Source organism: Brachionichthys hirsutus, chromosome 4 (assembly GCF_040956055.1).
Source record: "Brachionichthys hirsutus isolate HB-005 chromosome 4, CSIRO-AGI_Bhir_v1, whole genome shotgun sequence".
Taxonomy (NCBI): domain Eukaryota; kingdom Metazoa; phylum Chordata; class Actinopteri; order Lophiiformes; family Brachionichthyidae; genus Brachionichthys; species Brachionichthys hirsutus.
Genome location: NC_090900.1, coordinates 10,994,450 through 11,021,655, shown reverse-complemented (window position 1 = coordinate 11,021,655; position 27,206 = coordinate 10,994,450). Strand labels below are relative to the sequence as shown.

The window sequence follows — 27,206 nt, the reverse complement described above, 5'->3', positions numbered from 1 at the left end:
CTCTGGGAAAAACCGACGGCTTTGAACGCACCACACGATGCGCTACGAAAAAAGGACGAAAATTCCATTTTAATACATCCGGTAATAGTTTTAATCTTCTGAAAAATATAATAAGTTTGTTTAGTTAAGTCTAATTCAATAATAAAACATTTAAACGGGTGTAACAGATTCATAGTTATCCTTCAAATCAACAATAATAACATTGTAATCATTACTATTCATAGCCTTAAGAATAGTTTTCCACTAAAATAATTAAAATGCATTTTGACAAAGGATTTAGTTGGTGCATTTCTTTTTCGCTCTTGGCACATGCACTTTGTAATAAAAACTAGAATTGCGATCCAAGTCCACAAAAGGGGCTTAAACTCAGATTCAAGGAGATGAATTCCCGTGTGGCAGATCATAACAGTCAACCTCCTCCAACTTGACCCACATGTGGAACAACAGCCTTTGAGTGGAGTGCAATTACCTTTAAGGAAAATCCATCAGATCCACGCTCATTGGTCAGTCTTTGTTACTCTGCCCTGTCAAAACCGGATCCATTCTAAAGTTATTCCTCATATTCATGAATAATGATTTGGAATCATAGAGACCGCATGTGTCACCATCTTTGTACCCATTGCATAGAACGCATCAGAGGAGGCTGCACACGATGGATTGTGTAAAATTATATATAATGATAATGACATTAGTTATATCATCTCATAATCACGAGATAATTGGTTCCCATCGTTCCACCTTTACGCTACATTTACATTATTTAATGTGGTCTAAGCGCGAAGGGAAATTGCCTGTCAGCCTGAACTTCGGGCAGCAAAAACCTGTAAAACCAAAAAGGTTCTCCCTCGCGATGCATTTTGGGACTTTAAATCCAACATGGCTGCCGCCTGGGCTAGACCGCTTCTTAAGGTCGGTTGGGACGTGTTTGCCCGTCGGGCCGGTACCGTGGGCGCACACGGGTCACGGAGGGCGTTCGGCACTGATGGATCCGTCGTCCGCCATACGCTGTCCTCCCTGCGCGGAGGAAGAGGAGGAGGAAGGCTCCTGGGCTGTGCCTTTGTTCTCGGCGGAGGTCTCGGCGTATATCGGACCGTGAAGTTCCGTGTCCAGCAGCACCTGGCCGAGGAGCCCGCCCAGGTGAGTGGGACCCGGATGTGCGTGGACGGCCTGACTCCAGCGATGGAGCGAAGTGAACCTCACCACATTACATATGATATTTATTTATTTGACAGATTTATGGTAATAAAGAATATTGTTTTTGTCTTGTTGTAGTTTAGTGTTATTCTACATGCTATTCAGACTTAAATCGTGTACCATGCTGGGTTGAAAGCCGTGTATAACAACGTTATAAAGCGTGTTATCGTCCTCCTTCCAGGCCTCCGGTGGCGGTCTGAAGCTGACCCTGTACCAGTACAAGACCTGCCCGTTCTGCAGCAAGGTGCGGGCGTTTCTGGACTACCACGGCCTGCCGCACGACATCGTGGAGGTGAACCCCGTGATGAGGCAGGAGATCAAGTGGTCGACCTACAGAAAGGTTCCCATCCTGATGGTGAACGGCGAAGAGGTGAGATGACTAAATCCAGAGTGTTTTTCCGCGCCGGTTTCTCTCCTCGTCGGATTTACGTGTAATAATTTTGCATTCATGAATTGCTCTTCGGAGTAACGCCTCTCTGCCCTCAAAGCCGGAGCGACCGTGTCGGATAAACCGATAAATGTACGACGCCAGAAAGCCACTTCAACCCTTTTCTCCCGTCTGATAATACTTGTTATTGTTGCAATCAGAGAATTAATTGCAGTTTGTTTTTTTTCCTGATCTGCAGCAACTGAATGACTCCTCTGTCATCATCAGCTGCATCAAGACGTATTTAATCAACAAGTAAGTCGTAGATCCGTTTCCTCGCCGGACGTTGAGACGTGCGTTATGAGGATCTGCCTTTATCCTACCATAAAAATCAATGAGTTAGAGTATAGGTAAATTATTGCTTTATCACTCTCTGGGTTTGTGAGCCTCCACCCAGCAGGATGGAGGTTTGACGGTTTAGAATAGGAATCCGAAAACTATTTAAAAACAGAAATACACAATTAATTATTGATATTAAATAACATTTCCGTTACACATTGCCCTAAATATTCTGCGTGATCCTCGTACTGCAGCTACAACCGTTGATTAGAAACTGTAAATAAATAAATAAATAAATGATAAACTGAATATTATTTGGATGAAGGACTGTTGGTCAGACAAAACTAGAAAATGTCACCTTGAACTTTAAGAAATTATTTTTCACAGATTTTACAGTCAAAGCAATCAGTCAGAAAACACATCAGCAGATTAATTGATCAATTAAATATTTACTAATTTCTTTTTTTCTTTTCCAATGAAACTTTTTTGGGGGCAATTTCTCTTTCATTTATTAAACCGCTGAGCGCCAACACCACTGAGTTACATTTCTAATGTTCTAAATGACTTTGCCACCGGAGGGCAGAGAGGAAATGCACTTTGCGTTGTTTGTTGTTTATCTTTGTCATGCAGGAATAAAAGCATGTCGGAGATCCTTTGGTGCTACCCGGAGTTGAAGTCTGTGAATGACAGAGGGAAGGAGGTGACGGAGTACAGCAACAAGTACTGGCTGATGCTGAATGAGGCAGAGAATGTAGAGACTTACCCAGAGAAGGGGATGCAGAAGTAAGTCCAGGCCTGCTGCTGACCCGCACACCAGAGATGGAAATCACCACGCTCTTATTTTGAAAGATTCCAATACAGTATGTCGCTATGACGTCAATGAAAACTGTGTGTTATCTGAATTCTTTCATATTTAGCACCGATATAGAACCCTCGTTTTTACCAAAAGAAGGTAAAGCTGTTGTTGATTTGTCTAAATACAAGAGCAAAAAGCTCGAGACTCATCGCTCTAGAATTTTACACTTTAATTGATCGCTTGTTTTAGTTCAGCAGTCGAGCTATAAAAGCAGACGTTAAAGTTTTGTTGCTACTATGAGCTAAAGTTACACTGCCTGTGTTTTCAGAGAGGAGGTTAAGTGGCGTCAGTGGACCGACGATTGGCTCGTGCATCTTATATCTCCCAATGTGTACCGAACCACCGGGGAGGCGCTGGCTGCCTTCGACTACATCGTACGCGAGGGGAAATTCGGCAGCTTTGAGGGATTCTTTGCCAAATATGTGGGTGCTGCGGCCATGTTCCTCATCTCCAAAAGGTTGAAAAGCCGGTAAGGTACAATGCCTGATGCCTGAAAGACATCTTTGGCTGTTGCGTAGGAGGGTTGGGGCTTTGTAGCATTTAAGTGGTGAGTTTTTTTTCTTTTTTTTTTGCTTTATTGGCACAGGCACAATCTGCAGGATGACGTCAGGCAGGATCTCTACAAGGCAGTCAATGACTGGGTGGCAGCCATCGGCAAGAAGAGGAAGTTCATGGGTGGAGATCAACCCAACCTTGCAGACCTGGTGAGGGAATGCACACGTCTCTCTCTTAGCGCGCCAACTGATTAGCAAGCCATTTCCTAGCATGCAGCGATTACTTTTTAATATATTGGCCTATAATGGCTACAGCAGGAGAAACCTTTCATTTTTATCCAAGTGGGAAATAAATCGTCCTTCAAACAGTTCGCTACGAGAAGACGTCACCGTTCAAGTGGCTGCAGGTTGCTTTCTGCGGCTGCATCTGTTTTGCAGGCGGTGTTTGGCGTCCTGAGAGTGATGGAGGGCCTGCAGGCGTTCGATGACATGATGGAGAACACCAAGGTCAAGCACTGGTACAGGCGTGTGGAGAGGGCATCGCTCAACCACGAGGGCCAAAAATAACGGCGGCGTGAGTTGGAGTGGTGAAGGTGAACACAGAACATGGAGCGCTTCCAGCCCCCCCCCCCCAAAAAAAGAACTGAACAAGCTGCTAGAAAGACGGCGACCATCACCAGGACGCAGGATGTTCCTGTTCTCAACGGGACTATTGCCCTTATTGATATCCTGCAACCACAGATATGACTGTAAGCTTGTCTGTCTGTCTGAATGCGTTAAATACAGACTTGCTGATAAAGAGCTCGTACTATTGAGACGCTTCCTGCATCGTTTTATAATCACGTCTGCAGTTTCTTGAATGGCTACTACTGACCTCTGCTGGGGAAGTGTGGGAACTTCAACATTATCAAGCCGTGTCTGGTCTTGCGAGACATGCGAGACATGCCTCCGCCGAGGAGCTCGTTTGTCCGTCCGTCCGTCAGCAAGATCACTCGAAACATTCTGGACCAATCTTGATGACATTTTCAGAACATTTTGGGATTGTTGCCAGGAACAGGCCTGAATTTTAGTGATCTGGAAGAGATTCTGGATCTTTGAAATTTAAACAACAATAATATAATACTAACATTGCAGTCAATGGAGCTACCAAATGAGTTCCTCAGTGTCTGTTTATTATTGACCGATGTTTATGGAATTTTACAGTCGTGTAGGGTGTGGACCTCTATCCTACCGACAAATTTCATCTGGATCGGATCCAGAATGAGGTCAGGAAAAGAAATGTCAACTCTGATTCACTTCAAGTTCTTGTGGTTGGTGTATAAAGATACCAAGAACAATTTATAACCTTTTGATGATCTAATGGGGGGGGGGTGGGCTGCTTGGCGGAGGTCTGCACTCAGTGCTTTCTTAACACTATTATATATTTTGTTTGTTACAGACGGTAACCATTTTCATGACCAGGACTCACATAATTGTGCCCATCATTATGTCCATGAGAGAGCTGGACAGTGGAAGCTTCGACTCTTTACCATCATTAAGCAGCATGAAACAACTCCACCATTGAACAACAGTATCTGGCTGAAAGTTTTGATCTTGTCTTGTGGGTCATCACCAAAATGCAATAAACTGTTCCTGGTGAGAGTCCCAGGATTTCCTGAAAATGTAATCAAGATCTGTCGAGAACTAGGTTATCTTGCTAACAGACAGACGAACCGGCGCAGACGGAAACATGGCCTCTTCAGTGGAGGTAAATATGTGGCTCCTGAAAGGTCACCCACCCATGATTTGGGGGGACCAATTCACCTAAATTGTATGTTTTTGGAGGTCGGGGAGAACATACGAACTCCCTCCACACAGATGGGATTTGACCTGGGTACCTTCTTGCTGTGAGGTGACAGCACTTCCCTCTACGCCACCGCCACCGTGCCACCCCGCCTTTTATCCTCAGAACCATCCATCTGTCCGTTTTCTTGCAGGTGAGATGATTGCCTCATCTCCAGCTGCCCTGTGACCCGCAGTGCGGAGGGGTGGCTGTAGATGGGTTGCTATGGTGACCTTTGCTGCAGGTTGATTTCTGCCTCTGCACAGCTGCGGAGGCATCGAGACGCACCTGTTACACATCTCACCTAATCAGCTCCTGCCTCGCTGCACGAGTAGTAGGATTCCCTTTTGAATGTACTTGATATGCAAACTGCATGGCAATTTCTGAATTGATTATTAAAACTATGGTAACTCATTGTTTATAGTTGTAATATTTAAGTACAAATGTTTTACTCTATGGAGGAACAATGATGCTGTTGCGGCCTCCACATTGTTCTCAACGTGGACCCAGCTTGTATGAATTACCTATGCAAATTACAGAGGGTGATCTCTGGTCCGTGAGTGGCTCCAGTCGAAGTGGGCGTGGACTACGTCTGTAACGTGCTTCGGCTGCGTCCGCCTGTTGATTGGTTTCATCATTTCCTGCCTTCATCCACCAATCAAAAGGAGCTCATCTCATCTGAAGCTATTTAAATCAGTCGTGGGGTCAACGGTGCTGCTCGTCTCTGCTGTTTAATGAAGCACTTTGTGTTTAGAGAGACTCGGCACACAGCTAGTTTAAATAGTGATCTCGTTACCCAGTCGGGAACTCAGATTGTTCCTGAACTATAACTTGTTGCTGACAGTCTAACAGTTAGTTTACAGATTGAGTCTCCTGCTACTATACCTATTTCAAAATTTCCCCTTGCTATTTCCACCAAGCACATTCCCCAGAATTAAAATAATATTTAATGGCTTCTTATGGAAGAGTAGAAGCTCCAGACTGTTTCTCTTTTTTCAATAGAGATTCACAGTATGATATGTTATGGTACTTCTGGACAGTCCAATTAAGAAGGCTTTTGTTTTACACCATGGACAGATAGATTCATACTCACTTAAGGTCCCACTTCCCACCTATTGATAACCAGATAAACCCAACATTTCCTCCCAACCCTATTGTAGTGCGAAAGAAAAGAAAAGACTCCTCTTCCCTCCGTCCAATCTGAGGTAATACCTACTTCAGACCGGGCAAAGCCGAGGATGGTTGTAAGTTTAAGTTATACGTAACACCATGAACAAATCTTCAATGTTATTTTTCCCAAGCAAAGAGGGCAACTGCCTTAACATGGGAAAAGAGGGCTGACCCTGGGAAGGTTCTGTGGATTAGGAACCTATCTTCAAGGCTGGCTTTGGGGGAAATTACAGCCTTCAAACTGGAGCCGGTTGAAAACGTGGGGGGACAATTGAGTCAATATGTTAAGAACGATGATTTATCTCACTTGGCAGAGAGTAAAGGGACAAAGAATCACATTTTTCCTTAATGACTACATTAGTCACACAGGAATAGTCGCTGTGTGGCCACGTCAGCAATGCCATGGTTTTAAAAAAATGGCAAAACCTAATGAAGATACTGTTTAAAAACGTAATTACAAAATAAAGCCTGTAGTGAATTGTAATTTAAAGGTGCGGCTCGGGACGGGGATGCCATCTTCCTCCATCACGACTTCCAGAACATGGAGCTCAGCTGGCCTTTGGGCGGACTGATCTGTCGGCTCCGCAGTGAATTCTACGTGTGGAGACAAAATTGGTTAGGATTGTCTTTCATTCCAGTGTATCAAATCGTGATTGTACTTTATTATAATCCTTTTTCTTTCATACGGTTTCAGGGTGCCAGACTGCTCGGTCAAATTTAATGTTTTTATGAAGCACGGAATATAACAAGAGATGTCGTCCGCTGAGCAAACGGAGTCGGAAATAAAGCAAGACCGGGACCGAATTCTACTTTCAAATCGTGAACAATTAGTGTCCTCTCAAAAAATTAGTGAGTAAAGGATTTCATAAAAACGGTGCAGATCAGTGTCTGCCCTCTTCCCTACTGGCAGTAGCAGTTTGTGAGCAGAGCATACCTCTAGAAACTGTCGGAGTCTGCAGAGTGAGCCCAACTGATGACTGCTGGTCACTTCTTCGATTCTGGAAACACAGAAAAGAGAAAAAAAATCAGACCGGGAAGTTAAAGTTGTGTCGGTCGTACGCGACCTGCTGGTGAACAGCGACAGGCTGTCTCGACATCTGAAGCGAGAGCGTACCTCTGGAGGTATTCCTCCTGAAGGAGCAGGAGAAGTTTCCAGAACTGGCCCTGATACTCCCTCACCAAAGCATTTCCACATACCTGAAGAAGACAAAGGCCAGTGCCGTTTAGAAATACAATAAAGGGCCTGAGACATCATGCATGAAAAAAGATGTGTCGTTATTTATCTAATAACGTGTCCCTTATGATTTGTTTTGTGACCTTTTAGAGGTGCTATTTTCACAAACGTGTTGCCGTCTTACTCGCAGCTCCTATTTATTAACGTCTGCCAGCAGCATGAATGAGGTTCAGTGCAGAAAGAGGATTCAATAAAACAGCGCAACTATTATGAATAATATCGGTTCACGGTGATTGAATAAATGTTTACAACCCCCCCCGGGGAGGTCCACGGTGCTGAAGACTCTACAAAGCAGGCAAACTGGACTAGAACTCTTTGAAGCCAAGCACAATAAGACTCGCCTCCAGAAAGTCCAGCAGGACCGTAGCCGTGATGTCTGCCAGAGGCGCCATGTTGAGCATCTGCGCCAACCAGCGCCAGCCGTGGTTCAGACCGTGAGGAGCAGCCTGAAACGGCCAGTACAAAACACAACACGTTAAAAAAAGGTCTGAAGAAGTGTTTGAAATGGTGAGTGGAACTTAAAGAGATCTCACCCCCTGCTTGGAGCCGTGGGGCCACCTCTGCTGAATAACGGCGGCATACAGGCGGATCATCCCGGACATCCTCTTTAGGAAACTGTCCTGACCCTCCACCCCAGAACCGTCCACACGGTAACCAAGAATCCTGATGAAGACAAGACGTACTTGATGCCAATGTGATCTCTTTTCTTTTGATGATGAACATTTCCCCCCCATCTGCCTGACCTCTGATATTCCTCCACAGATGTCCCCTCCTTCATTGGGGGATAATGAGGAATGGCATACGGACATTTCTTGTGCAGGTGGGCGAGGAAGAAGTCTCCCACTTGAGGGTGCAGCTCCCAGATGCCAGAGGCCACCGCGGCGATTGGGAAAACGGCTTCGTGGTGAGAGGCCACCTCTTCCTCGCCTTGTTTCTGCAGGGAGAAAATCAGCGCCAGAGTTCCACCAGAGCACGTAAAAGTCAGTTACGCTGGTTTGAAAGCTCACGGTTTCATTTCCACTGGTTTAAGCCATTTTACAATAATAATAATAATAATAAAAAAGATGTTTCCTCTTCAACTGATTACTGAATTATAGTACAGTACAATTCTGAAGGATCAGACAACTGGGAAATGGAACCACTTCATAATTCCTGAAGTTAACCATAATATTTTACCTACAATAACGAGGGAACAACAATAAATTGTCTATTATAAGAAGCTAAAAGCTGTTTCTGGAGACTCAATGAGTGAACTATCAACCCATCAACTACTTGTTGCCGTGTCGTCTCCAGCCAAAGACACGCCCCCTTCCCTTTTAAACTTCTATTAAAGCAGCCGTTGCGTGCTCTGCTGGGCCTCCTTCCTCAGAGGTGACTCATTAATAGATCCAAACAGCTTGCAGGGGAAACTCACCACAAACTTCTCAGCCAGTGCGTAGCTGACGAACCCCAGGCCCTGTGGGTGCTGCGAGGTGGAGACAGACTTCCCACCGGACAGAACCTCCTGTCCTGATAGCAGCTTGTCAATCTTGTCAAAGATCTTTCTGAGCTGTGACCCAGAGTTGCAGGAGATCTGACAGACGGGGATGGTGGCTATTTTCCGGAATTCCAGTTTCTGCTTCTTTGTCTGAGTCGAGAGGAGAGACGGGAAATCACTCCTTAGGATTTCTGTTCACAGTGAAAGTACCCAAATCAAACATGTTTTAAAAAAAATCACAGGACTGTCAGCAAGAAGGCTGGGGATGTGAGACTGGATCTGGAAATACCAAACGCCATCAAGACAATCTGGAACCAGTGTGGCTTTACTCCACATGATCCAGAGTTATAAAAGAAACAGTGCCGGTAGTAGAAGCCTTTGAAATGAGATGAGCGCTAGCGTGGAGACACGAGGCCATTAAACATTTAGATTTGTGGGGGACAGGCCACAGAACACTAAAGTAAAACAATCCGGATTCACGTTTTCCCCAGAGTGAGTACTGAAGCCTCAGAATTGTTTCCTCTGATGGTCAGGAGGGGCTGAACTGAAATCAGCTGAACTGGAACGTGAAACCGGCTTGGAATGCCGTTCATCCACAGAAAGTCACCTGGGCATCTTTTGGGTTGTCGAGTTGCTCGAAGGCCTGAACGCACCGAGCGGTTGAATCCTGCAGCTCCTTGCACCATTTCAGCGTGGCGTCCTCAGCGCTGTTCTGCAGCCCTGGAGAGACACGACAATGAACTGCTTTCGTGGAGTCTCTCCAAATCCACGCGAGGGGTTCAAGTCTTATTCTTCTCATTCAGATGGATTGTGGGATTATATATTATAGTGGAATTACGCGAATGCAACAAACACATTTCACGTTTTCCAGCCGAGCTATCCTCAAAATCTTTGCCGTCATCGGTGTTTGAGGCACAATGCATTCTGGGATACTGAGATCCACACAGACGTCGGACTTGGGACGGTACGCAGGTTTTCAGAACACTTCTCTTACCTTTCCTTTGTGCCTTGTCCTTTGACGACTGAACCGCCTTCTTTAGCGCTTCCTGTTGCTTCTGCAGCTCCACCTGCTTCCTCCGCTCCTCTTCCTGATTTTGCTCCTTCTTCCTCTCTTCCTGGGCTTTGACAAACTCCTCTTGCATCAGGTGGATCAGATCTTTCATGTCATGGAGGGCTCGCTCGGCGACGGTCATGTCGTCCACACTGGGGAACTCGCCCTATCAAAAACACAGCATTTATGTCCCTCGGTCTCCTGATGTGGGATGATTCACATCACCGATCTAATCTGGTTAATCTAGAACTCTAAGAGGAGCTAGAAAGAAAAAAGAATGCATCAACCTAATCGGGAGATTGATTTTGACGTTTCAATTACCTAGGATGCCTCTTTAAAATTGAATCTTTCTCTAATCTTTCTCCCATTGAATGTAAAACCTTCAATTCAGAATTGACAGTTAAGCTGACCTCTGCAGTCTTTCGCACGACCTCTGACACCTGAGTGCACAGCTGGTTCCCGCGGGTGCTGAGGGAACCGAGGCTGGCCAATGGGAGATCAGCTTTGTTCTGGGTTGATGGATCCAGCAGCTGGTTGAGTTGCAGGATCTCCTCCTGGATGGCGTTGAGGTTACGCACTCTCTCCCTGCCCTCCGCTTGCCGCTGTCGCTCGAGCTCGGCTTCCCGCATGCGCTGTTGCTCCGCCTCCCTCAGGCGAAGGTTGAGGATCTAGTACAGGGGATGATGAAGAAAACTTCTTCTTAATGTAAGGGGGGGGGGGGATTTACTTGATGGCACAGCAGGTGGCGCTGCTGCCTCAATCCCTTAATTATCTTGTTTACACATGTTCAGGTCTTATACCTTATTTCGGTGTCGCTGCTCTTCCTTCAGCTTCTCTTGACGGCCGATACTCTCCTTAGTTCTGCAGGGTGGAAAAGCAGATACAGTGGTACTTCTACTTACGAATTTAATCCGTTCTGGGAGTAGCTTCGTAACGTGAAAACTTCGTAAGTAGAGACGCATTTTGAATGTAAATGCACTAATCCGTTCCAAGCCCCGCAAAAGTATTGTAACTGTTCATGTTTTAGGAGTGTTCATTATTCCTACGCTGCAGAGAGTCCGCAAAGGCATCCAGGGAGGAGGGGCGGTGTGTGTGTGTGGCGGTGCCGCGAGGAGGAGGAGGAGAACGGGAGAGCTGCGGGAGTTAGGGAGAGTTACCCGTCGTGTGCTTATTCCAGCGTCCGACGGACGCTACATTATGATATTTTTTTTAAATATTAATCTACCTGTTAGCTGTTACTTTTTGTCCTCTTTGTTTACTGGTCCTTTGCGGTGTTTTCTGCCTCGCGTTTCTTGAAAAACTGATCCGATGACGTCTGCTTTTGCCGGCTTTTGACAATCCGTCGGAAATGTGCGAGGCAGACGTCATCATAATGAGCAATAGCCCGACTTGTCAACACTTTTTCCGGGTGACACGAGGGGGACACGAATAGCGTGCTGGGATACACGCATACGCAACGGGTTGCCAGGCAGATTTTAGGCGATAGCCAATGGCAGAGCAGCTTCGTAGCCTGAAACGCCTCCATAACGAGAGGCAATATTTTCCCATTCAGATACTTCGTAACCTGAAACTTTCGGATGTAGGGACATTCGTAAGCTGAGGTACTACTGTAGTTAAAAACAAACATTGAGCAATGTTCAAAGCCCCGAGACGTGCCTCCTTGTTGGGCTCTCTTACTCTCTGTCCATCATGTCCCTCATGCTCTGGTGCTCCTGCCTCCGCTTCAGCTCCATGAACTCTTCGAAGCGTTTAAGTTGCTCTGACCCAGAGCTCGCCACCGTCACCATCTTCTTTTCCTGAATCTCCTGCCACAGTTTGAGAGCCATCTGAGAGGACAGACGATGATGATGATGATGAATAAATGGGCAACGGATCATCATCTGCACTTTCAGTTCATTAGTCTATCAGCAAGAATACACAGATCACAAAAAAAGAAAAGAGAAAATCACGCTCAGCTCCAACTCCAGACGAAAACGCCGGTGAACATCTCTGAAACGTGCTCAACCGGAAGATGGGTCACCAAATCGGAGCCGCCTGAACGTTTGCATCAGGAGTGGAAAGGTCACTCAAGAGCCACGAGAAATACTGACGGAGAGCACGGCTGTGATGGAATATCAGGGTTTTTGAACTCCTCTCAAGTTAAAATATCAGTTCTGTTTGGGTTAAAAATGGATCAACTAGTTTTCTTTGCATCTTCTGTGCAGGTTCTCAGTCATCCAGGTCAAGGAAAATCACAAAGAGCAAAAAACAAAGAGTCAACTGGACTTGTTCATGTTTGGTTGAAGACGTTTCTCCTCTTATCCAAGAGGGTTTAGATACTTATACCCGCGTTGGAGCAGAAAACAAAGAAAGGACAGAAACCACCAAGGCAATAAGACTCCTCAGGAGTCATTAACATTAGTATGGTGACGCCCCCCCCCCCACCCTGGTGGGTTTGAATCTGACCTTGGCCTTTAGTCGGTATTCTTGTTCAAACTTGATAATTTGGCCGGCCACCTGCGTTGCGCTGGGTGACAGCAAGGAAATGGAAGGGGGCGACGCAGGACGGGACACTTCTGCATCTTCAACCTTTTCTTCATCACAAGGAGCCTGCAGCTTATTAACATTACAGAAACAGAGACGGGGAGATCAATGGTAACTGCAAAGAACCCCCCCCCCCCCCCTCCTAACCTTTGTCATTAGCATATTCAAGATGAGGGCTTTACCTGCTCACTCTCCACCCTTAATCGGCAGGATCCATTAACTGCATTACGCCTGGCATTGCCATCGCTGCAAGAGAAGGACCCCGTGGAGGAAGCAGGGGCCGAGAACTCTTTGGGGAAAGCAGGGCTCAAATCCCCAGAGCCGGAGCTCAGAAAGCAGGATGAGCCCAGAGACAAGGGGCTGAGATGCTCCAATATGAGCCCACAGCTGGAGGACAGGCAGGGGGCATCTTTAGACCCGGCCAAGATGTCCTGCAAGAAAACGGTTCCCGTTAAAAGTCATTTAGAACTAACTGGATACATTATTGCAACGTGGTTTTAATTGTTAACAACGATGTTTAATCTTAAATCCATTTCGTCATTTCAATCATGCTTAACAGCCCGAGTTCCTAGCCAGCTAATAGATGCTAAACATACGCGTAGACTCACCGCTCCCTTTTCCCACCAGCGTGGATCGAAGACTATTTTTCCTTTGGGCGAGTTTTTTAGCGCCTGTAAAGTGTTCCACCGGAGATCTTCCCGAGACATCACGAAGCAAAGTGCGCACAATGCGGGTAAACAACCAGAGCGGAGCCCCTGAATTTCAGGACGGTGTTTACAGGCTTTATTTGAACGAGATGAAACCAATACTGACGTCATTTCCGCCACCAAACGAAAATTACTTCCTGTCATAAACGCGGAACTCACATTGTACGGTGGCCCTGAGGGGAAAAAAACACAATAAAATAAAATCACGCAAACTAAAAAGGTTCTGCCGGAAATGGTAGGTATCTGCCGTGATTTTCTTTTTATTGCGTACTCTATAATTTCTTGTGTTTTGTCCTTCGGGGCCACCGTACACACACACACACACAGTGACTGATCTGGCCCAGATTACTTTACAACCCATATAATGGTAAGAAGTTAATAAAGCGAGATTTCTGCATCTAATAAAGTCTGTGCAGAAAACAAGACCAATGTAATTGATAAATTAATACTTATTTTTCCATCTTATTTATAATTGCATATGAACAATATTTTTTTTAATCTTGAAAAATCTAAGGAGGGTTTCTCGAGAGAAAAAATAAGATATCTAGCTACACATAAAAGCTTGGAATGGACAAGAGTCATCCAAAATCTGGGGGTCATTTTCAATGAGAATCCAAATGATAATCAGAGATTATTTTTAAAACTTCATTCATAGACAGATCATATTTTGAACACATGGTAATGTGGTGATCTACTCTGCAGCTGCAGCGCTGTTTCCTCACAGCAAGCAGGTCCTGGATTGAAATTCAAATCAATCAAAGAGAAAAGGAATCAAGGAAAAAGAGAGAATCAGGATCAACAATCATGTAGGAAGTACTGGTAATTTATTCAAAAAGCTTATAAATACATTCATTCATTCATATTCCGAACCGCTTTGTCCGTTACCGGGTTGCGGGTCGTGCTGGAGCCTATCCCAGCAGTCAACGGGCGAGAGGCGGGGTACGCCCCGGTTTATTGCAGAGCCACATAGAGACAGACAATCATTCTCACACACTCAAAATGTCTACATTTTATAGATGGTACATATAATTCTAAGGTCAAAATCAGGTTGGAGAATTTGCCAGTCCGCTTCCAAGCAAAGGCTCACCATACATGCTTCCATTCATGGTCTTAAGAAACTGAACATAATTCTGCAGACTGCGGTTTGTTGAGTCTGACTGTTTTAATCTTTCTTTCATGTTCTGCAGCTGATTCTGGAAGCGTCGCTCCATCTGAGGGAAAATAGAATCACACACAACTTTTACATTTTTATACCACATTTTGTTACAATACTCAGCAATTCCCAAAAGGATCCATGGACAACTCTTCATTTCTTCATTGACATCTACAGCAAATCTTCATAGGTACAAACTTGTCGTGACAATGGCACTGGTGGAAGATAATGACTGTACTCAAGTACGTAAGTACATTTTTTTTTAATGCTGTTTTACTTGACAGGTGAAATTAATGTATTTCGAAATATAATAAACCAGAAGTGGAACCAAGTATCAAAGGTAAAAGTACTCTTTAAAGTTTAAACAAAATGATCCACTTCAAAATGTACTTTGTATTCTGTATATAATTTTGACGTTTAATTACATCTATAAAACTAATCATATATTTTAGATAACCCACAGCTACAGCGCTCTGAATAACGTACCACAAAAGTCAAGTACAAGTACCACAACACTGCTTTTGATTACAGCAATTGAGTACATATAACTGCTGTAGTACGGACATGTTTTGTGGAGGGATCGAGAGACGTACCTCCTCCTTGCCTCGCTGCAGTTGACTTTGCTCAACTTTGGTTCTGCTTAGCTGGCTCTGCAGGTCCAAGGCTTTAGACTGAGACACTCTCTCTTTGGTCAAAACCCTCTGCATGTTGCTTTCCACCTGCAGGCCAAAAAGAAAAAAGGTTTCCTTCACCATGTATACACGCACTACAGTATTCATAAAAAACAACAACACTCAGCCACGAAAACAGAATTCATTGACCAAGAAAGGCTAATTAATGGTCCGTATACATTTACAGATTATATACCAGATAACAACTCATCTAACATTATATTCATGATTTATCCTGGGTCTCTTCAAAGTGTTCTTCAAAGTGTAACAGAAACGAGATTGTGTTTTTTAATTCCCTTGTTAAAGGGAGAATGAGAATAATAATAATAAAAACATGAGGATTTTTATCCTGCCTGTTCGGTTCCAGATAGATTCAATACTTATTCCTAAATGTAAAAAAAAAAAAAAAGCACAAACTATGACCTTTGTGGTGCCTGTTCAGATTCATGCTGCAGCATTGTCAACAAATATTTTACTTCCATAACACTACAAAATGCATCAGGGAAATGTGCAATATAAAGCTGTGACCGAAGCTTGTCCGATAAGGGAATATATTGAACTTGTAACTTTATTTAAATCTGTGGAGTGGATGGATTCCTGATCATAACCGTAATGAACAATAGTTAATCAGAGTGTCTGTGGTCAATGATATAGTTTCACACATGTCTCTGAGCATCATCCAGCGTTTGTTGCAGCTGTCTGGACAGGACGCTGCACTCGCGGCTCTTTCCCTCCAGCTGCTGTTCCATATGCTGCGCTCTGGCTTCCGTGGAGGAGAGGCCTTGAGACATCGTTTTGTTTTCAACCTTCATGTCCTCAAGATTCCTACAACAAACAACACAAATCAACAGCTGCGCCTTGGAATGTGAACACTTTGTTGTTTCTGAAACGCAGAGAACTAGCGGCCTACCTATTGAGACGTGTATTGTAACAATTGTTCCACTGTACCTCTCCATGCTGTGAATTTTCTCTTTGAGGACATTGTTCTCCTCCTGCAGGAGCACGTTCCTCTGCTGAAGCACCTCCAGTTGAGAGCCTTGTTGCTCCACCTGCGGAGGAATATGGAGAGACATCGCAGCTCAAGTACCGGGGAAACGGTTCGTCTCGGCCTGATAATTATCACACTGGGGAGTATGACTGACTGCTGTGTAGCCATAGTTACATTAATGACAGACGTGGTCATGTGATCGATAAAAACGGCATCAGGTCAGCTGCTTGTGAAAATCTATTACAGTTTGGAAACAATTTTAAAAAGAATGCTGAAAAGAGCAAATGTTTTTGTTAATCCAGAATTATTTCACATCACTTAATTGATTTATGTTTGTGTTGATCTTTCAGTAGATTTTCTACGTAGTCGGAAGATGGGCGGAACCCCAACGCCCTGTACCAATGAATGTCCAGCACATCTACAATAGTAGTAAATTGTCTGAGCACCGCTCCACCTCAGGTGAAGAAGAAACTTGACAGGATCGGTGTCTTTTTTTATTCTCATTTATTGATTAGTTTAGATACCTTGTGTCTCACTTCAGAGAGGGTGGAGTTGAGCTCCACGTTCCTCCTCCCGTGGACGTCAGCCTCCTGCTGGACATCTCTGAGCTGCTGCTGTGTCCTGCTAAGCTTGTCGGGCAGCACTTCAAGCTCTCTGAGCCGGCCCAGCAGCTCCCGTTTAACCTGCTCCTTCTCCCTCTCCAGCCTCAGCTTCACCTCCCGGGTCTCTTTCTTCATCATCTCAAGCCTCAGGGAGGACTCCTCCGATTCCAGACGAGCATGCTGCACCTGCACAGAGGAGTGTGATCATATCACAATGCACGAGTACTTTAGGATGTATTTATTTTTCTCATGACGACAGTATTTGCAGAGTAAAGCTGCAGTTCAGAAAAACAGGAAATATATTTAATATGTTATCGCCTCTCTCAGATAGCCAACTCTGCTAGAACTAATCGACTGCTTGTGTTTGTTGTGATTTGGAGTGAAAACTTTAGTCAAATGTTTTATCAATTCAATATGATATAATATCAGTAAGTCAGTTTGACCCGCAGCAACATTTTGAAAAGAAAATTGTTTTGTAGGTACAGTATTATCTTTTAAGATCAGCGGCATCGGTTGGCGGTAAGGCTCCATTTATTTAATCTTTACATTTAATAAACTGGAATCAATGGAAGTTTTGACATTTCAGAAGCTTCGTTTATGACTTTTCCCGAGTACCTTCTTCTTGTACTTCTCCACCAGGGTGTCGTGTTTTCTGATTGACGCTTTCAGATGACAGGCTTCAGACTGCAGGCCTCGTTGCTTCTCCTCATGTGATGCCAACAAACCCTGATATAGGTTCAGAATGAATAGCAATGAAATACTTTTGATCAAAGATGAGTCGACACAGCAGAAGAACTTGCCAGTTTGAGGAAGAGTGATGAACAAGGAGATTTTAATTTAACAACCACAACTGAAAACACAGATTCGCTAAACTCTCTCGGATGTGTGGGAAATTTGACATCTGCTGACGATTCCTCTGAAGGTACCGTGAGTGTTTGGTTTTCCAGTTTGGTGGAAGTGTTTTCATCACTAAGATGATGAAGTTGATCCCAGAGCTCGTCTTGCTCAGCCCGACTCCTCTCCTCCGCTGATTGTAGCCGAGAGGTCAGTTCTGTCGCCTGCCTGTGAAGATATGAGCAGCATGTAGTTTGTATTTAACCAGTTCGATCCAATCAAACATACATATCTTATCACAAATATCACAATGTGAAAAATGACACTTGCAGTACAAATGTAAAACTTTGTACAAGCGCTTATATATTTTAAAAGCAGGTTGTAATCATCGTGTCTTTTGTGCATCTTCTCTGAACTTTTAGAAAACTGTGATGTTTGAGGAAAGTGATTCAACGTGCAACACATGAAGGGTTTTCATACTGTGTATAATGCTGACACAAAAGCATCGAAAAACTGTTTTACAACAAACCAAGAGTGTGTCTCACAGGCACTCAAAATGTACACTCACAACTTTAGGACAGAGATCTCCTTTTCCAGCTGCTCTTTAGCAGCTGCCTCTTCAGAATGGCGGCGGCACCAGTCATTGGAGGTGGAAAGAGCTCGAGCCAACTGTGATTCCTTAAAAACATGCACGTCTTAATATTATTGTTCGTATGTTAGACAAGAAAGGGTTTTTGTACTACCTAAAGTTCATTTGTGTTTTTGGACATTTTGCTAAGTCTTGCTACAAATGTTCCTTCACAGAGCGACTGTACAAACTCAGCCATAACGTTCTGCTCAGTGAAAAAAGGAATTGTGTAACGCTAGCTGTCCTCAGCTCCAACCAGTGTTTGCGTTTCATTGGAGTAAAGGCTGGCTGAACATCCTCTGAGCCCTATCCATGTGATCATAAAAGACACTACCTCCAAAGATGTATTATTATTATTACTATTTGTTGTCACACAGCTAAAATCACTGACTGTGTGATTCTCAGACACTCTACTGTGACTCTGTGGTGACACGGACCTTCTCCTGCACGCTTACTGCAAGCTGCCTGGTGGACTCTTGGGTCCGCTCTGCCTGCTGGGTCAGCACAGCGATCGTGTCCTGATCTCGCCGCTCCCGTTCCTTCTCCATCACCCTCCGCTGCTTTAGAGACTGCAGCTCCTCCTGCAGGGTGAGCAGCTCCTCCTGCTGTTGCTCATCGCTGTGCTGCATCCTCTGTGCACATGGCATAAGGAACAGATACGAACAGATACATCATCCACTTTCCTGACAGACCCTGGAGTCTTAATAACAGCAAACAATGGAAACGTTGGGTTAGAAAGCCGACTGCAGCTTCTGGCCTCCACATGGGAACAAGGAACAAACATTTCAGAGTCTCCTTACCAAAAAAAAGGAATGATTCTCTCTCAAATCAGAGCAGAAAAAGCAACAATGTGTAACATTAACTCGTCAAAGAACAATCGTTTTGCCTTCAAAACTGAAATATGTCTCCATTTGATGCCGACAGTGGCACCAATTTCACAACCTGTTGTAGTTTATGTTCACAGACCTGAATCTGAGCAGTCAGGTGCAGCTTTTCTGTTTCCGTTCTGCTCAGTTCAGATTCCAAATGATAGCGAGTCGACTGTAAGACTCTTGACAGGTCCTCTGTTGTCTTTGCTTTGTCCTGCATGATGGAGAGAAGCAGGGGGAAAAGAGAGATTCTTGAATGAATGTACGAAGAAAAACTTTTTTCTGACAATTTATGACAGAAATGTTTGACCAAGATTAAACAGTGTGGTCGTTAATACCTTTTCAAAATCCAAAAGCTCAGTAAGCTGAGATGCTTCCTTCTCCTTGCTCGTGAGTTTGTCCAGAAGTCGCTGCAATAGAAACAGGAAAGCTCTCGTGTGTCTCGTGACTGACAATAGTGAATCAGCAGCGCACGTGATGATGTGACCAGATGAAAATCACTCACCACGTTCTCTGCTTCACTGTCGAACATTCTCTTCTGCAAGGCTTCCTTCTGCTCTGACCACATCAGTGCTTCTCTCTGTGGACGCAACAGCACAAACAAGCAAGTAAACGTCAGAAGACAAAGAGCCGCCCGTTGACATTTGCTCTCCTTTAAGCTTTCTTCTCCATCTTGTACCTCATATCCGCTCCACTCCCTGAGCAGCTGACGGAGACTGTCGTTCGTGTGGCTGAACACCAACAACTTCTCCAGCAGCAAGTCCTGCTGCCGTACCAGGGAGGCCGTGTGCAGTTTAGAGAGCCGCTTATCCTACACAACATTTGAGAGAATAGAAAGATGTAATGTACAGTGGCAGACATCCTCCATCTCTGTTACCCCGTTGACCTATTAAGTGCTCGTAGTTATCATCTGTCGCTACCTTAGCGAGGCCGTTTGTCGTTTCCTTCACAGCTGCCAACTGATTAACGACAGCTACGCCATCAATTTCTGCCTCTACAAGAGCCCGAAGGAGCATGTCTGTGTCTCTGTGTCGACCCCTCGGCGGCACCGACCTGAAAGAAAGGGTGGAAGGGGGGGGGTGGAAAGAAATGAAGTGAAATAACAATTTGCATGCGCACTGAAAATTAGATTTGAGGTATTTTACTATTTTATTTTAAATACGAAACAACACAAAGCCACGTAATTGTAAAGCTGCTGAAGGGGCTCCTACTTCCTGAAACCATTTTATTCTTACTCTTTGAAGAGGAGATCTTTGGACACTGCAGCCAGCTCCTCGTCATCACACTGATGTTGGATTCTACCTTCTGGCCGTTGCTGTACTCTACTTCTCTGATAAGGCAAAAACAAACAAACAGAATCATGTTCACTGAACATACACATTCAATCCACAAAGGTTTCCAGTTGAATGCTGAGCAAAAAACCACAATCAAACTATCTTAAAAAACATACTGAAATATTCAATGATAGCCACAAACCTTTACACGATAAGTATATGTATGTGACCTTATCAACAGTAAAACGTTACAAAGCTCATGTTTTAACACGTTCCCCTATTAAAGCACTCAGAGTTTGTCTTCCTTTTTGCGCTTTTAGCTGTATTCGCTTGCTGTTTCGTTATCAGCTCTGGTTGAAAGCATCGCAGTCAAGTGGTAAATGAGACCTGATGCTTTTGTGAGTCTGTATCTCTTAGGCAGGACGGCTTTCCTGGAGGAATCCACGGCACCTTGGGCCTCACTCCACGTCCCATCAGATGGCCATCATTTGTCCCGTTCTGCAGAAGAAACCCCCCCCCCCCCCAGGGATCTCACAGATAAAACACTTGAAATTTATTGCATCATGCTATGTTTCATGAAAAAGACAAAAACATGCATTATGCATATTCATTTATTTCAGTATTGTAGTAGTTATATAAGAGAGAATATACAAAGTCCTGGACACCAATCAGTGCGTATGATGACTTTAGGAAATACAGACGTTCATTAAAACATATAAATGAATTGTTTCGTTTTATAGAGTAATTAATTAATAACCTGTGGGGTCTTGTCAGGACTCCTCCTCATATACACATGTACAGGAGTGGTCTCCGGTACATGTACGTGAATTGGCGGTGGCGAATCCCGGGTTTTCATTCTTTCGAGAGGTTACAACGACGTTTACGCCTCGTTAATGGACCATCAAAGATCCAACGAAACGTATATTAAAAAGAAGTCCGAGAGAAGTCTCGTTTTCAGAGACAAATCTCGACTTCTGTCTGTTAAAACTCCATTCCATTCACACAACGCTATGAATGGACAAACGCCTCCCCTGATTGGCTTGATTGTAGTATATCGCTCTGTGATTGGTCGGGGGGATTGTCCGCTCCGAGCTACGTTGTCCATGGTAACCATAAAGTCTTACCTCTTAAACTTCTTAAAAGGCGTTTAGTCAGTGTCATCTCCGCATAAATTAGGCTAACGATCTTTACTACGTAAAGTTTCATTCGAAACGATTTGCTTTACTATCCTCTTTAAAAACATGAAAAACAAGGTCAAACGCACCAAGAAATCCAAAATGGTGGCAACAGAGAATCAACATTTCATGTACCGTTTATATTGCTGTAGCTTAATTACTGTATTTAGTATCCCAGTATTATATTAAACAAATCAAATACAACAAAATTTGAACAGTGGTAGAACTGGTTTGTGACTGTGTGTGTGTGTGTGTGTGTGTGCGTGTGGGGAGACGCTTGGGTCGAATGTGCGCAGCACGAAACAATTGAGGTGACTGCATTTCCTGTTTCTTCTTAGAGAACTTCCGAATCTGAAGAGCGAGCTAACGCCAAACTACATCTTAAGGTCACAAATCACCACCTGGCGACATTGACGGAGTTAACATAAAAATATGTGCATTAAACTGAAAACAATCGACACTCGTCGGTGTTTGCTCGACGCACCGCCTTCGCTTTGTGACTGCGCGGTGCTAGCGGCTCGAGCTAGCCTGTTTGATGTGCGCGCGAGGGCAGTAATGGCGTGCGGCAGGAAGCTGCTGCTGCTGCTAGCAAAGCTATCGCCGCTGGAGAGGTCCACGTTGCTCTATGTCTACTCTGTGCTCGTGTTTTCTCCCACCGAGGCGTGCGCCACCGAGGACGGGGGGACCAGCGCAGCCGCCCTTTTACTGTGCAGGTCATGCGGGCACGAGTTAGCGCACGGGACGGACATAGAGTTCGTCCCGAGCAGAATGGCGATGTCCATCCGCAACGACACGCTGGTCGGAGGACAAAGGGTTAACGTTCAGCTCTTTGAAAATCCCCACGGGCAGAAGTTTGAGGTGATCACGTTCAGAAAGGCCGACATCAAACAGCACTGGCCGGCAGACGAACACTTCTCCTGGTTCCCGGGGTTCTCCTGGACGGCGGCCACCTGCCCACGGTGTGGAACTCACCTTGGTGGGTACAAACCCGCGCCGGGAACGGACACGCAGGTGTATAACGAGGGCATTTACCGGGAATTTAAACCTGCTTTATTGATGCGTCCTTCTGCAAATCTAAATAATGGATAGTGAAGTGACAAAAAAAATAATAATTCAAGCTTGGAGCTCAGCAAAACACTTCTTCCCAAACTAGCGATCCTTGTTTGAACTGCTGACACATCGTAGATATTACCGTAGGTGTGGTGCACTGTTAAAATACATCTGCTGTACATAAACCACTTTCAGATCAGTGTTTTTGTCCCTCCAGGCTGGGCCTTCCAGCCCAGTGTCTGGCCAGATGTGGTCACGAAAGCCAAGTTCGACGAGTCCCAACGCACCTTCCTGGCTTTAATCGCCCACCGTCTTCTAACGGAAGGCTTCGCTTCAAGTCTGCTCGTGACTCCGAGATCCTTCGTGAGCTGACGGCCCGCGACTGAACAATCACCAATAGTGCCTTTGCTGCTGCGGAAGTCTTATTTTTTAAATAAATGCCGGTGTCACTTGCAAACTCCCGCGTGTAAATACATCGTTTTATTATTGTAACAAAGTTATACACCTCAAATTTTAAACAGTTCTCTCCGCCAGCACAAAAAACAATAATTCATTCCATTTTAATTCCAAGATAAGCTTGTTTTACCCACAATGCAAGTGTTTTTTTTTTTCTCCATTTTGTTCTTTATTAAAAATGTCATTTCAAATCTCTTGGATATCTGTAAAACAATACAATGAAAACAAAAAAATCCCTTAGAAATGGTGTCAAAATATCCACTGTCCCCAATATCCAACATACTCCTGCCCCCCCCAAATGTTACAAGTCAAAGGAATGAGCTGGTACTCGTTAACCACGGGGGGAAAAAAAAAAAACTATTTTCTGCGGGGGATAAACACCCTCACTAGAAAGAAAAACAATGGATAGAGGTAAACTAGCGGGTCACTACGCCACGGCCGGAGTAAATTTACCACATAACCTTAAACAGGGGGAATACTGTGTGATTTGTCTTCAAATTCTACTCGGGACGCCGCTGATTCTATGTATGTGGGTTTTATTATTTTTAGATTATCCCGGGGATGGTACTCACGATTCAGGAAATAGTGCCATTGGCTTAAGAGGAGTCAAAGGAGAACACAAGATGGCACCAACAGGCAAAGAGGCTTCAGAATGGAAAGTGAAGCACACCGATTTAAAAAGCAAAAACATACAAATGAAATAAAATTAAAATTAAAACCTTTGCTCCCGAATGAGAGTGGGGAAAAACAAACAGGGAATAGAAGGTTGAGGGTCTGGGCAGACGCCATTTTAGTCATCGTCTCCATCGTCGTCCTGCAGGAAGAAAACGAGCAGTGAGTGCTGAACACGAACCGAAGAGCATCCATTCGACTTCGTGCTCGTAGTGCTTTACCTCTCCGTCCTCTCCGTCATCCTCTTCGTCCTCGTCTCCATCTTCATCTCCCTCCTCATCTATGTCTTCGAGACCCTCCTCGTCGTCTTCATCGTCCTCACCTTCGCCCTCCTCGTCATCCATGTCAGGAACCTGGGGATAAGAATCACTTTCAGCTTCTCGCTCCCTCACCAACCTAAAGACGACATTTTCAGGTCTGATCGAAGGAATACAACCATCAGTAAGACGGAGGTATGAAAGATCAAATCTAAACTAAGCGGCGTCTGCTTAGGATGTCAATACGCCACAAGCGGACGTACGATAGCCTGGTCATAAACTCACCAGGTAGTATTGCAAAGGGTTCGGCCAGATGTCGTCCTTGATGACCTCGCCGAGCTCGTCGGCTCCTGCGTCGGCGTGGTCAGTGAACCAAGTGAAGAAGCTCTCTGGCTCTTCATGTTGCCTCTTCCTTCCTGCTTTGTTCTGTGTCTGGCTGGAGTGCTTGGTGAGGTCCTTCAAATGCAATGACAAACAGAAATGTTAACTTTCAAACGTTAGCTAGCGTAACACTTGAAGAAATCTCGTGTATTTTTTTTACTACAAGCGTTCACGCCCGTCGGGTAAATGAAAAGCCTAAACTCTGGTTTCACAAATGAAAATATTTCACCGAATAAGATACGAACCTTTCCTGATTTCCATTTGATTTCTGTTGACTTTGAAGACGGGTCTCCGCTCTCATTCAAGTGGAACTCTTTGGAAAGAACTTTGTTTTCGAAGTACGGGTTTTCGTCAAAATACTGGAAGGCAGAACACACCCAGGTAAGACACGGAGGAAACACACACCTCCATCTTTCACGCAACACGACGATACTTACAAAATCTATTCTGTAGCCGGATTTGATGTCTTCAAACTCTGTCACCTCCACTCGGCACAGGTAATGAAGTGTTTCTTCATCTTCCTCTGCCAGTAGGGCAGAGACTGCGGGGTAAAACGCAACACCAGAGGTTCGTCTTGAGACAATTCACAAGTCGTGTACGGTCGCCATTGTGATTTCACTACTTCCACGAGCACACACCACAGGATCGCTGTAAGCCTGTGTGATCTACCGCACAAAAATTGCCCGGTTACTCACCCTGTGGATGGTTGACAAACGTGGTGACCCAGAAGTTGGGGATTTTGGCGATCAGTTCTGACCTCTTCTGAAAGAATGGCTGGCGGAGTTTGTTGTATTTCTGTTCTACTTTGAGGATCTCCTCACTGGCTTGCTCGTTCAACCTGAGTGGAAGGAAAGAGAGAAAATTAAATGAAAACAAATTACAAAAATAGATTTCAATCATTTATACTACTCATTTGTGGGGAAAACACCCTTAATTTTAGCTCTAAACAGGTTAACCAGATAATAATCTGAAAAGTTGAATTCAAATATCACCCTTTTGGGGCTGGGGTTTCCATCAGACTGCAGCAGACTCTAACCCTAACCCAATTTCACAATTTATTTCTGCTTCCTATTACAAATTTATGACTGAGTGTAAATGAATTATCTTACCTGTCAATTTCATTTTGAACTTCATCAATGTGTTCAATTGCTTCTTGCTGCTCTTTCTCTGTGAAATAAGAAACACACAGAATTAATTTGACATGGAATTCAGATATCAATAACAAGGAACAAAACCCATCGATTTTTATACGGTAGCTGGAAGGGGCAGTCTGTTCCAAATTCACAAAAAATAGTTTCGATGTTGACTATGGCCAATCCAAGGCAAGCACGCAGCGGGAGGCGTGAGACGCCCGGATCTGGACTGCAGGAAGCCGGACTCCTCCGGAGGGAGAGCAGCCAGTAGCTGCAGCAGGACGGATCCGACGCTCGGCTGCGAGAGACCGAGGCCGCGTGGTTTAAACGTGGGACATCCGACGCACGCACAGGGCAGAAATAACGTGAGACTGAGCGAGGACCGAGTCCCGATGCATCCAAAAAATAAAAAATAAAAAAAGCCACGTGAAGCCACCGAGTTACCAACGACCCAGTTTATCTGATCTGTAAAGAAACGCATTAGCTAGCATTAAATAACAGTACAACAACAACACTAGCTCGCTAGCCGCTAACGACCGAATTAAAGAGTTAAATTTCATATTACTGCAACGCTACAAGGACAACGTAAAGATCGTCTTTAGAATACGAAGCGATGATTCAGCCGCGCACGGAACAACAATCGTGAATCGTTGCACATGCCCGCGCAACCAGCATCGAGCGGCGTGACCGGCCACGCTGGTGATGCTAAGTGAACTATCCTAGCTAACATGGCCTCTCAGCGAACAACAGCGCGCTGGAGCAGCGGCATGCTAATAACGCGCTAGCTGCTTAGCTTCCTCCGGATCAATAAATGTGAATAAAACACAGGGAACGGCTACGATCAAGCGCCTGGTAGGTCCCGAGCAGCCAACAAAAATCAATGCGATCCACCCGGCAATAAACAACAACGCGCCTCGTGGCGACACAAATTATATTCGGGACCAAAGTGAAAATGGCGGTGAACAGGAGGCCGCCATTCCCCTTACCGGAGGTATCGTCCGCTCCGTCATGGTTCGAGTTCAGGTCCTTTTTACTGACTTTTGCCGCGGATGCTGACATCTTCGCAAGGCTGGGGAAACTCACGGGCGTCTGACGAAGAAGCGGATCGCTTTGAATCGAGTTTCTCCCCGGACAGGAGAACGTTAATTCAGCGTAAAGTTCAGCGCGCAGGAGCCGACAACGTGCTGCGTCGCACACACACACACAATGCAGCCGCCGATGCGCGAGGAAGTCACCGCGAGCGCAGCTCACGCGCTCCTTTCATTGCGAACGCGCCGCGGCCGAGCGGAGAGCCCACTGGCTCCGCCTCTCAAAATAGGTCTCAGTCCTGCACTCTAATTTGCTCATTTATTCTTTTATATTCCGTTAAAAACGCATCGAAATGAATTAAACATCGAATTATTAGCTATCTGTTTTTCTATCGAGAGAATTAAAACTCAATTGTGGGCAGAGAGTAGATTTACTCGGGCCGGGCCAAAAGCTTTCGTCGGACCGACGCGCACTTGCGCACTTAAAAAAAATAAAAAATAAATAAAGATTCTGAATTTCATTTGAACGGAGCGTCATTCTGGTGGACTCTGTCCCAGCCGCGGTGTCTGTTAGCTTTAATCATAAAAACGTAATATGACGCGTGTGCTGCAGTTTATACGATAAAATAGCTCGAGTACTCCTTCACGGTGTCTCCATAACAACATCAACGAGGACCTTTAAGACCGGTGACAGACCATTCATTAAAGAGAGAGAGGGAGAGAGAGAGAGAGAGAGAGAAAGAGAGAACTCAGCCATTCCCATGCAGAAAGAAGCCTCTGTAAAAAATAATAATAATAATA

The 27,206-nt window shown here is 44.8% G+C and overlaps 5 protein-coding genes across 6 annotated transcripts; 2 read left to right on the top strand and 3 right to left on the bottom strand.

The window, feature by feature from the left end:
• The first annotated feature begins 850 nt into the window (after positions 1 to 850).
• Positions 851 to 4,119, top strand: ptgesl (prostaglandin E synthase 2-like). The gene is given in 8 exon segments (XM_068738505.1): positions 851 to 863; positions 866 to 1,137; positions 1,376 to 1,564; positions 1,821 to 1,876; positions 2,531 to 2,683; positions 3,025 to 3,225; positions 3,343 to 3,460; positions 3,689 to 4,119. Coding segments are annotated over 8 exon segments (1,131 nt in total). The 3' UTR covers positions 3,818 to 4,119.
• Positions 4,120 to 6,541: 2,422 nt separating this feature from the next.
• Positions 6,542 to 13,234, bottom strand: gle1 (GLE1 RNA export mediator). Of its 2 annotated transcripts, none has more exons than XM_068761078.1 (15): positions 13,136 to 13,234; positions 12,699 to 12,958; positions 12,450 to 12,633; positions 11,682 to 11,830; positions 10,805 to 10,865; positions 10,415 to 10,672; positions 9,948 to 10,170; positions 9,561 to 9,673; positions 8,891 to 9,103; positions 8,220 to 8,410; positions 8,010 to 8,139; positions 7,818 to 7,922; positions 7,357 to 7,439; positions 7,177 to 7,240; positions 6,542 to 6,836 (listed from the first exon to the last, which is right to left on the bottom strand). In XM_068761078.1, the coding sequence occupies exons 1-15, from the start codon at positions 13,232 to 13,234 to the stop codon at positions 6,768 to 6,770; spliced, it is 2,202 nt and encodes a 733-aa protein (XP_068617179.1). In that variant the 3' UTR covers positions 6,542 to 6,767. The 2 variants fall into 2 exon arrangements, with proteins under 2 accessions (XP_068617179.1, XP_068617180.1); XM_068761079.1 differs by having other exon boundaries at positions 12,450 to 12,593; positions 12,710 to 12,958.
• An 812-nt stretch (positions 13,235 to 14,046) lies between these two features.
• LOC137893403 (outer dense fiber protein 2-like) lies at positions 14,047 to 21,219 on the bottom strand. The gene is made up of 17 exons (XM_068738866.1): positions 21,011 to 21,219; positions 20,641 to 20,751; positions 20,215 to 20,309; positions 19,900 to 20,032; positions 19,659 to 19,790; positions 19,485 to 19,559; positions 19,318 to 19,389; positions 19,077 to 19,193; positions 18,548 to 18,742; positions 18,051 to 18,160; positions 17,575 to 17,710; positions 17,264 to 17,374; positions 16,571 to 16,834; positions 16,007 to 16,107; positions 15,721 to 15,883; positions 14,981 to 15,106; positions 14,047 to 14,445 (listed from the first exon to the last, which is right to left on the bottom strand). Exons 1-17 carry the CDS (start codon positions 21,107 to 21,109, stop codon positions 14,278 to 14,280), a joined length of 2,208 nt encoding a protein of 735 aa, XP_068594967.1. The 5' UTR covers positions 21,110 to 21,219; the 3' UTR covers positions 14,047 to 14,277.
• A 745-nt stretch (positions 21,220 to 21,964) lies between these two features.
• si:ch211-51h9.7 (uncharacterized protein LOC558400 homolog) lies at positions 21,965 to 23,308 on the top strand. Its single transcript, XM_068738870.1, has 2 exons — positions 21,965 to 22,404; positions 22,696 to 23,308. Exons 1-2 carry the CDS (start codon positions 21,984 to 21,986, stop codon positions 22,848 to 22,850), a joined length of 576 nt encoding a protein of 191 aa, XP_068594971.1. The 5' UTR covers positions 21,965 to 21,983; the 3' UTR covers positions 22,851 to 23,308.
• A 145-nt stretch (positions 23,309 to 23,453) lies between these two features.
• Positions 23,454 to 26,570, bottom strand: LOC137893407 (protein SET-like). The gene is made up of 8 exons (XM_068738869.1): positions 26,364 to 26,570; positions 25,354 to 25,411; positions 24,940 to 25,082; positions 24,682 to 24,785; positions 24,490 to 24,603; positions 24,149 to 24,319; positions 23,828 to 23,959; positions 23,454 to 23,748 (listed from the first exon to the last, which is right to left on the bottom strand). The coding sequence occupies exons 1-8, from the start codon at positions 26,434 to 26,436 to the stop codon at positions 23,725 to 23,727; spliced, it is 819 nt and encodes a 272-aa protein (XP_068594970.1). The 5' UTR covers positions 26,437 to 26,570; the 3' UTR covers positions 23,454 to 23,724.
• Between the last annotated feature and the right edge of the window lie 636 nt (positions 26,571 to 27,206).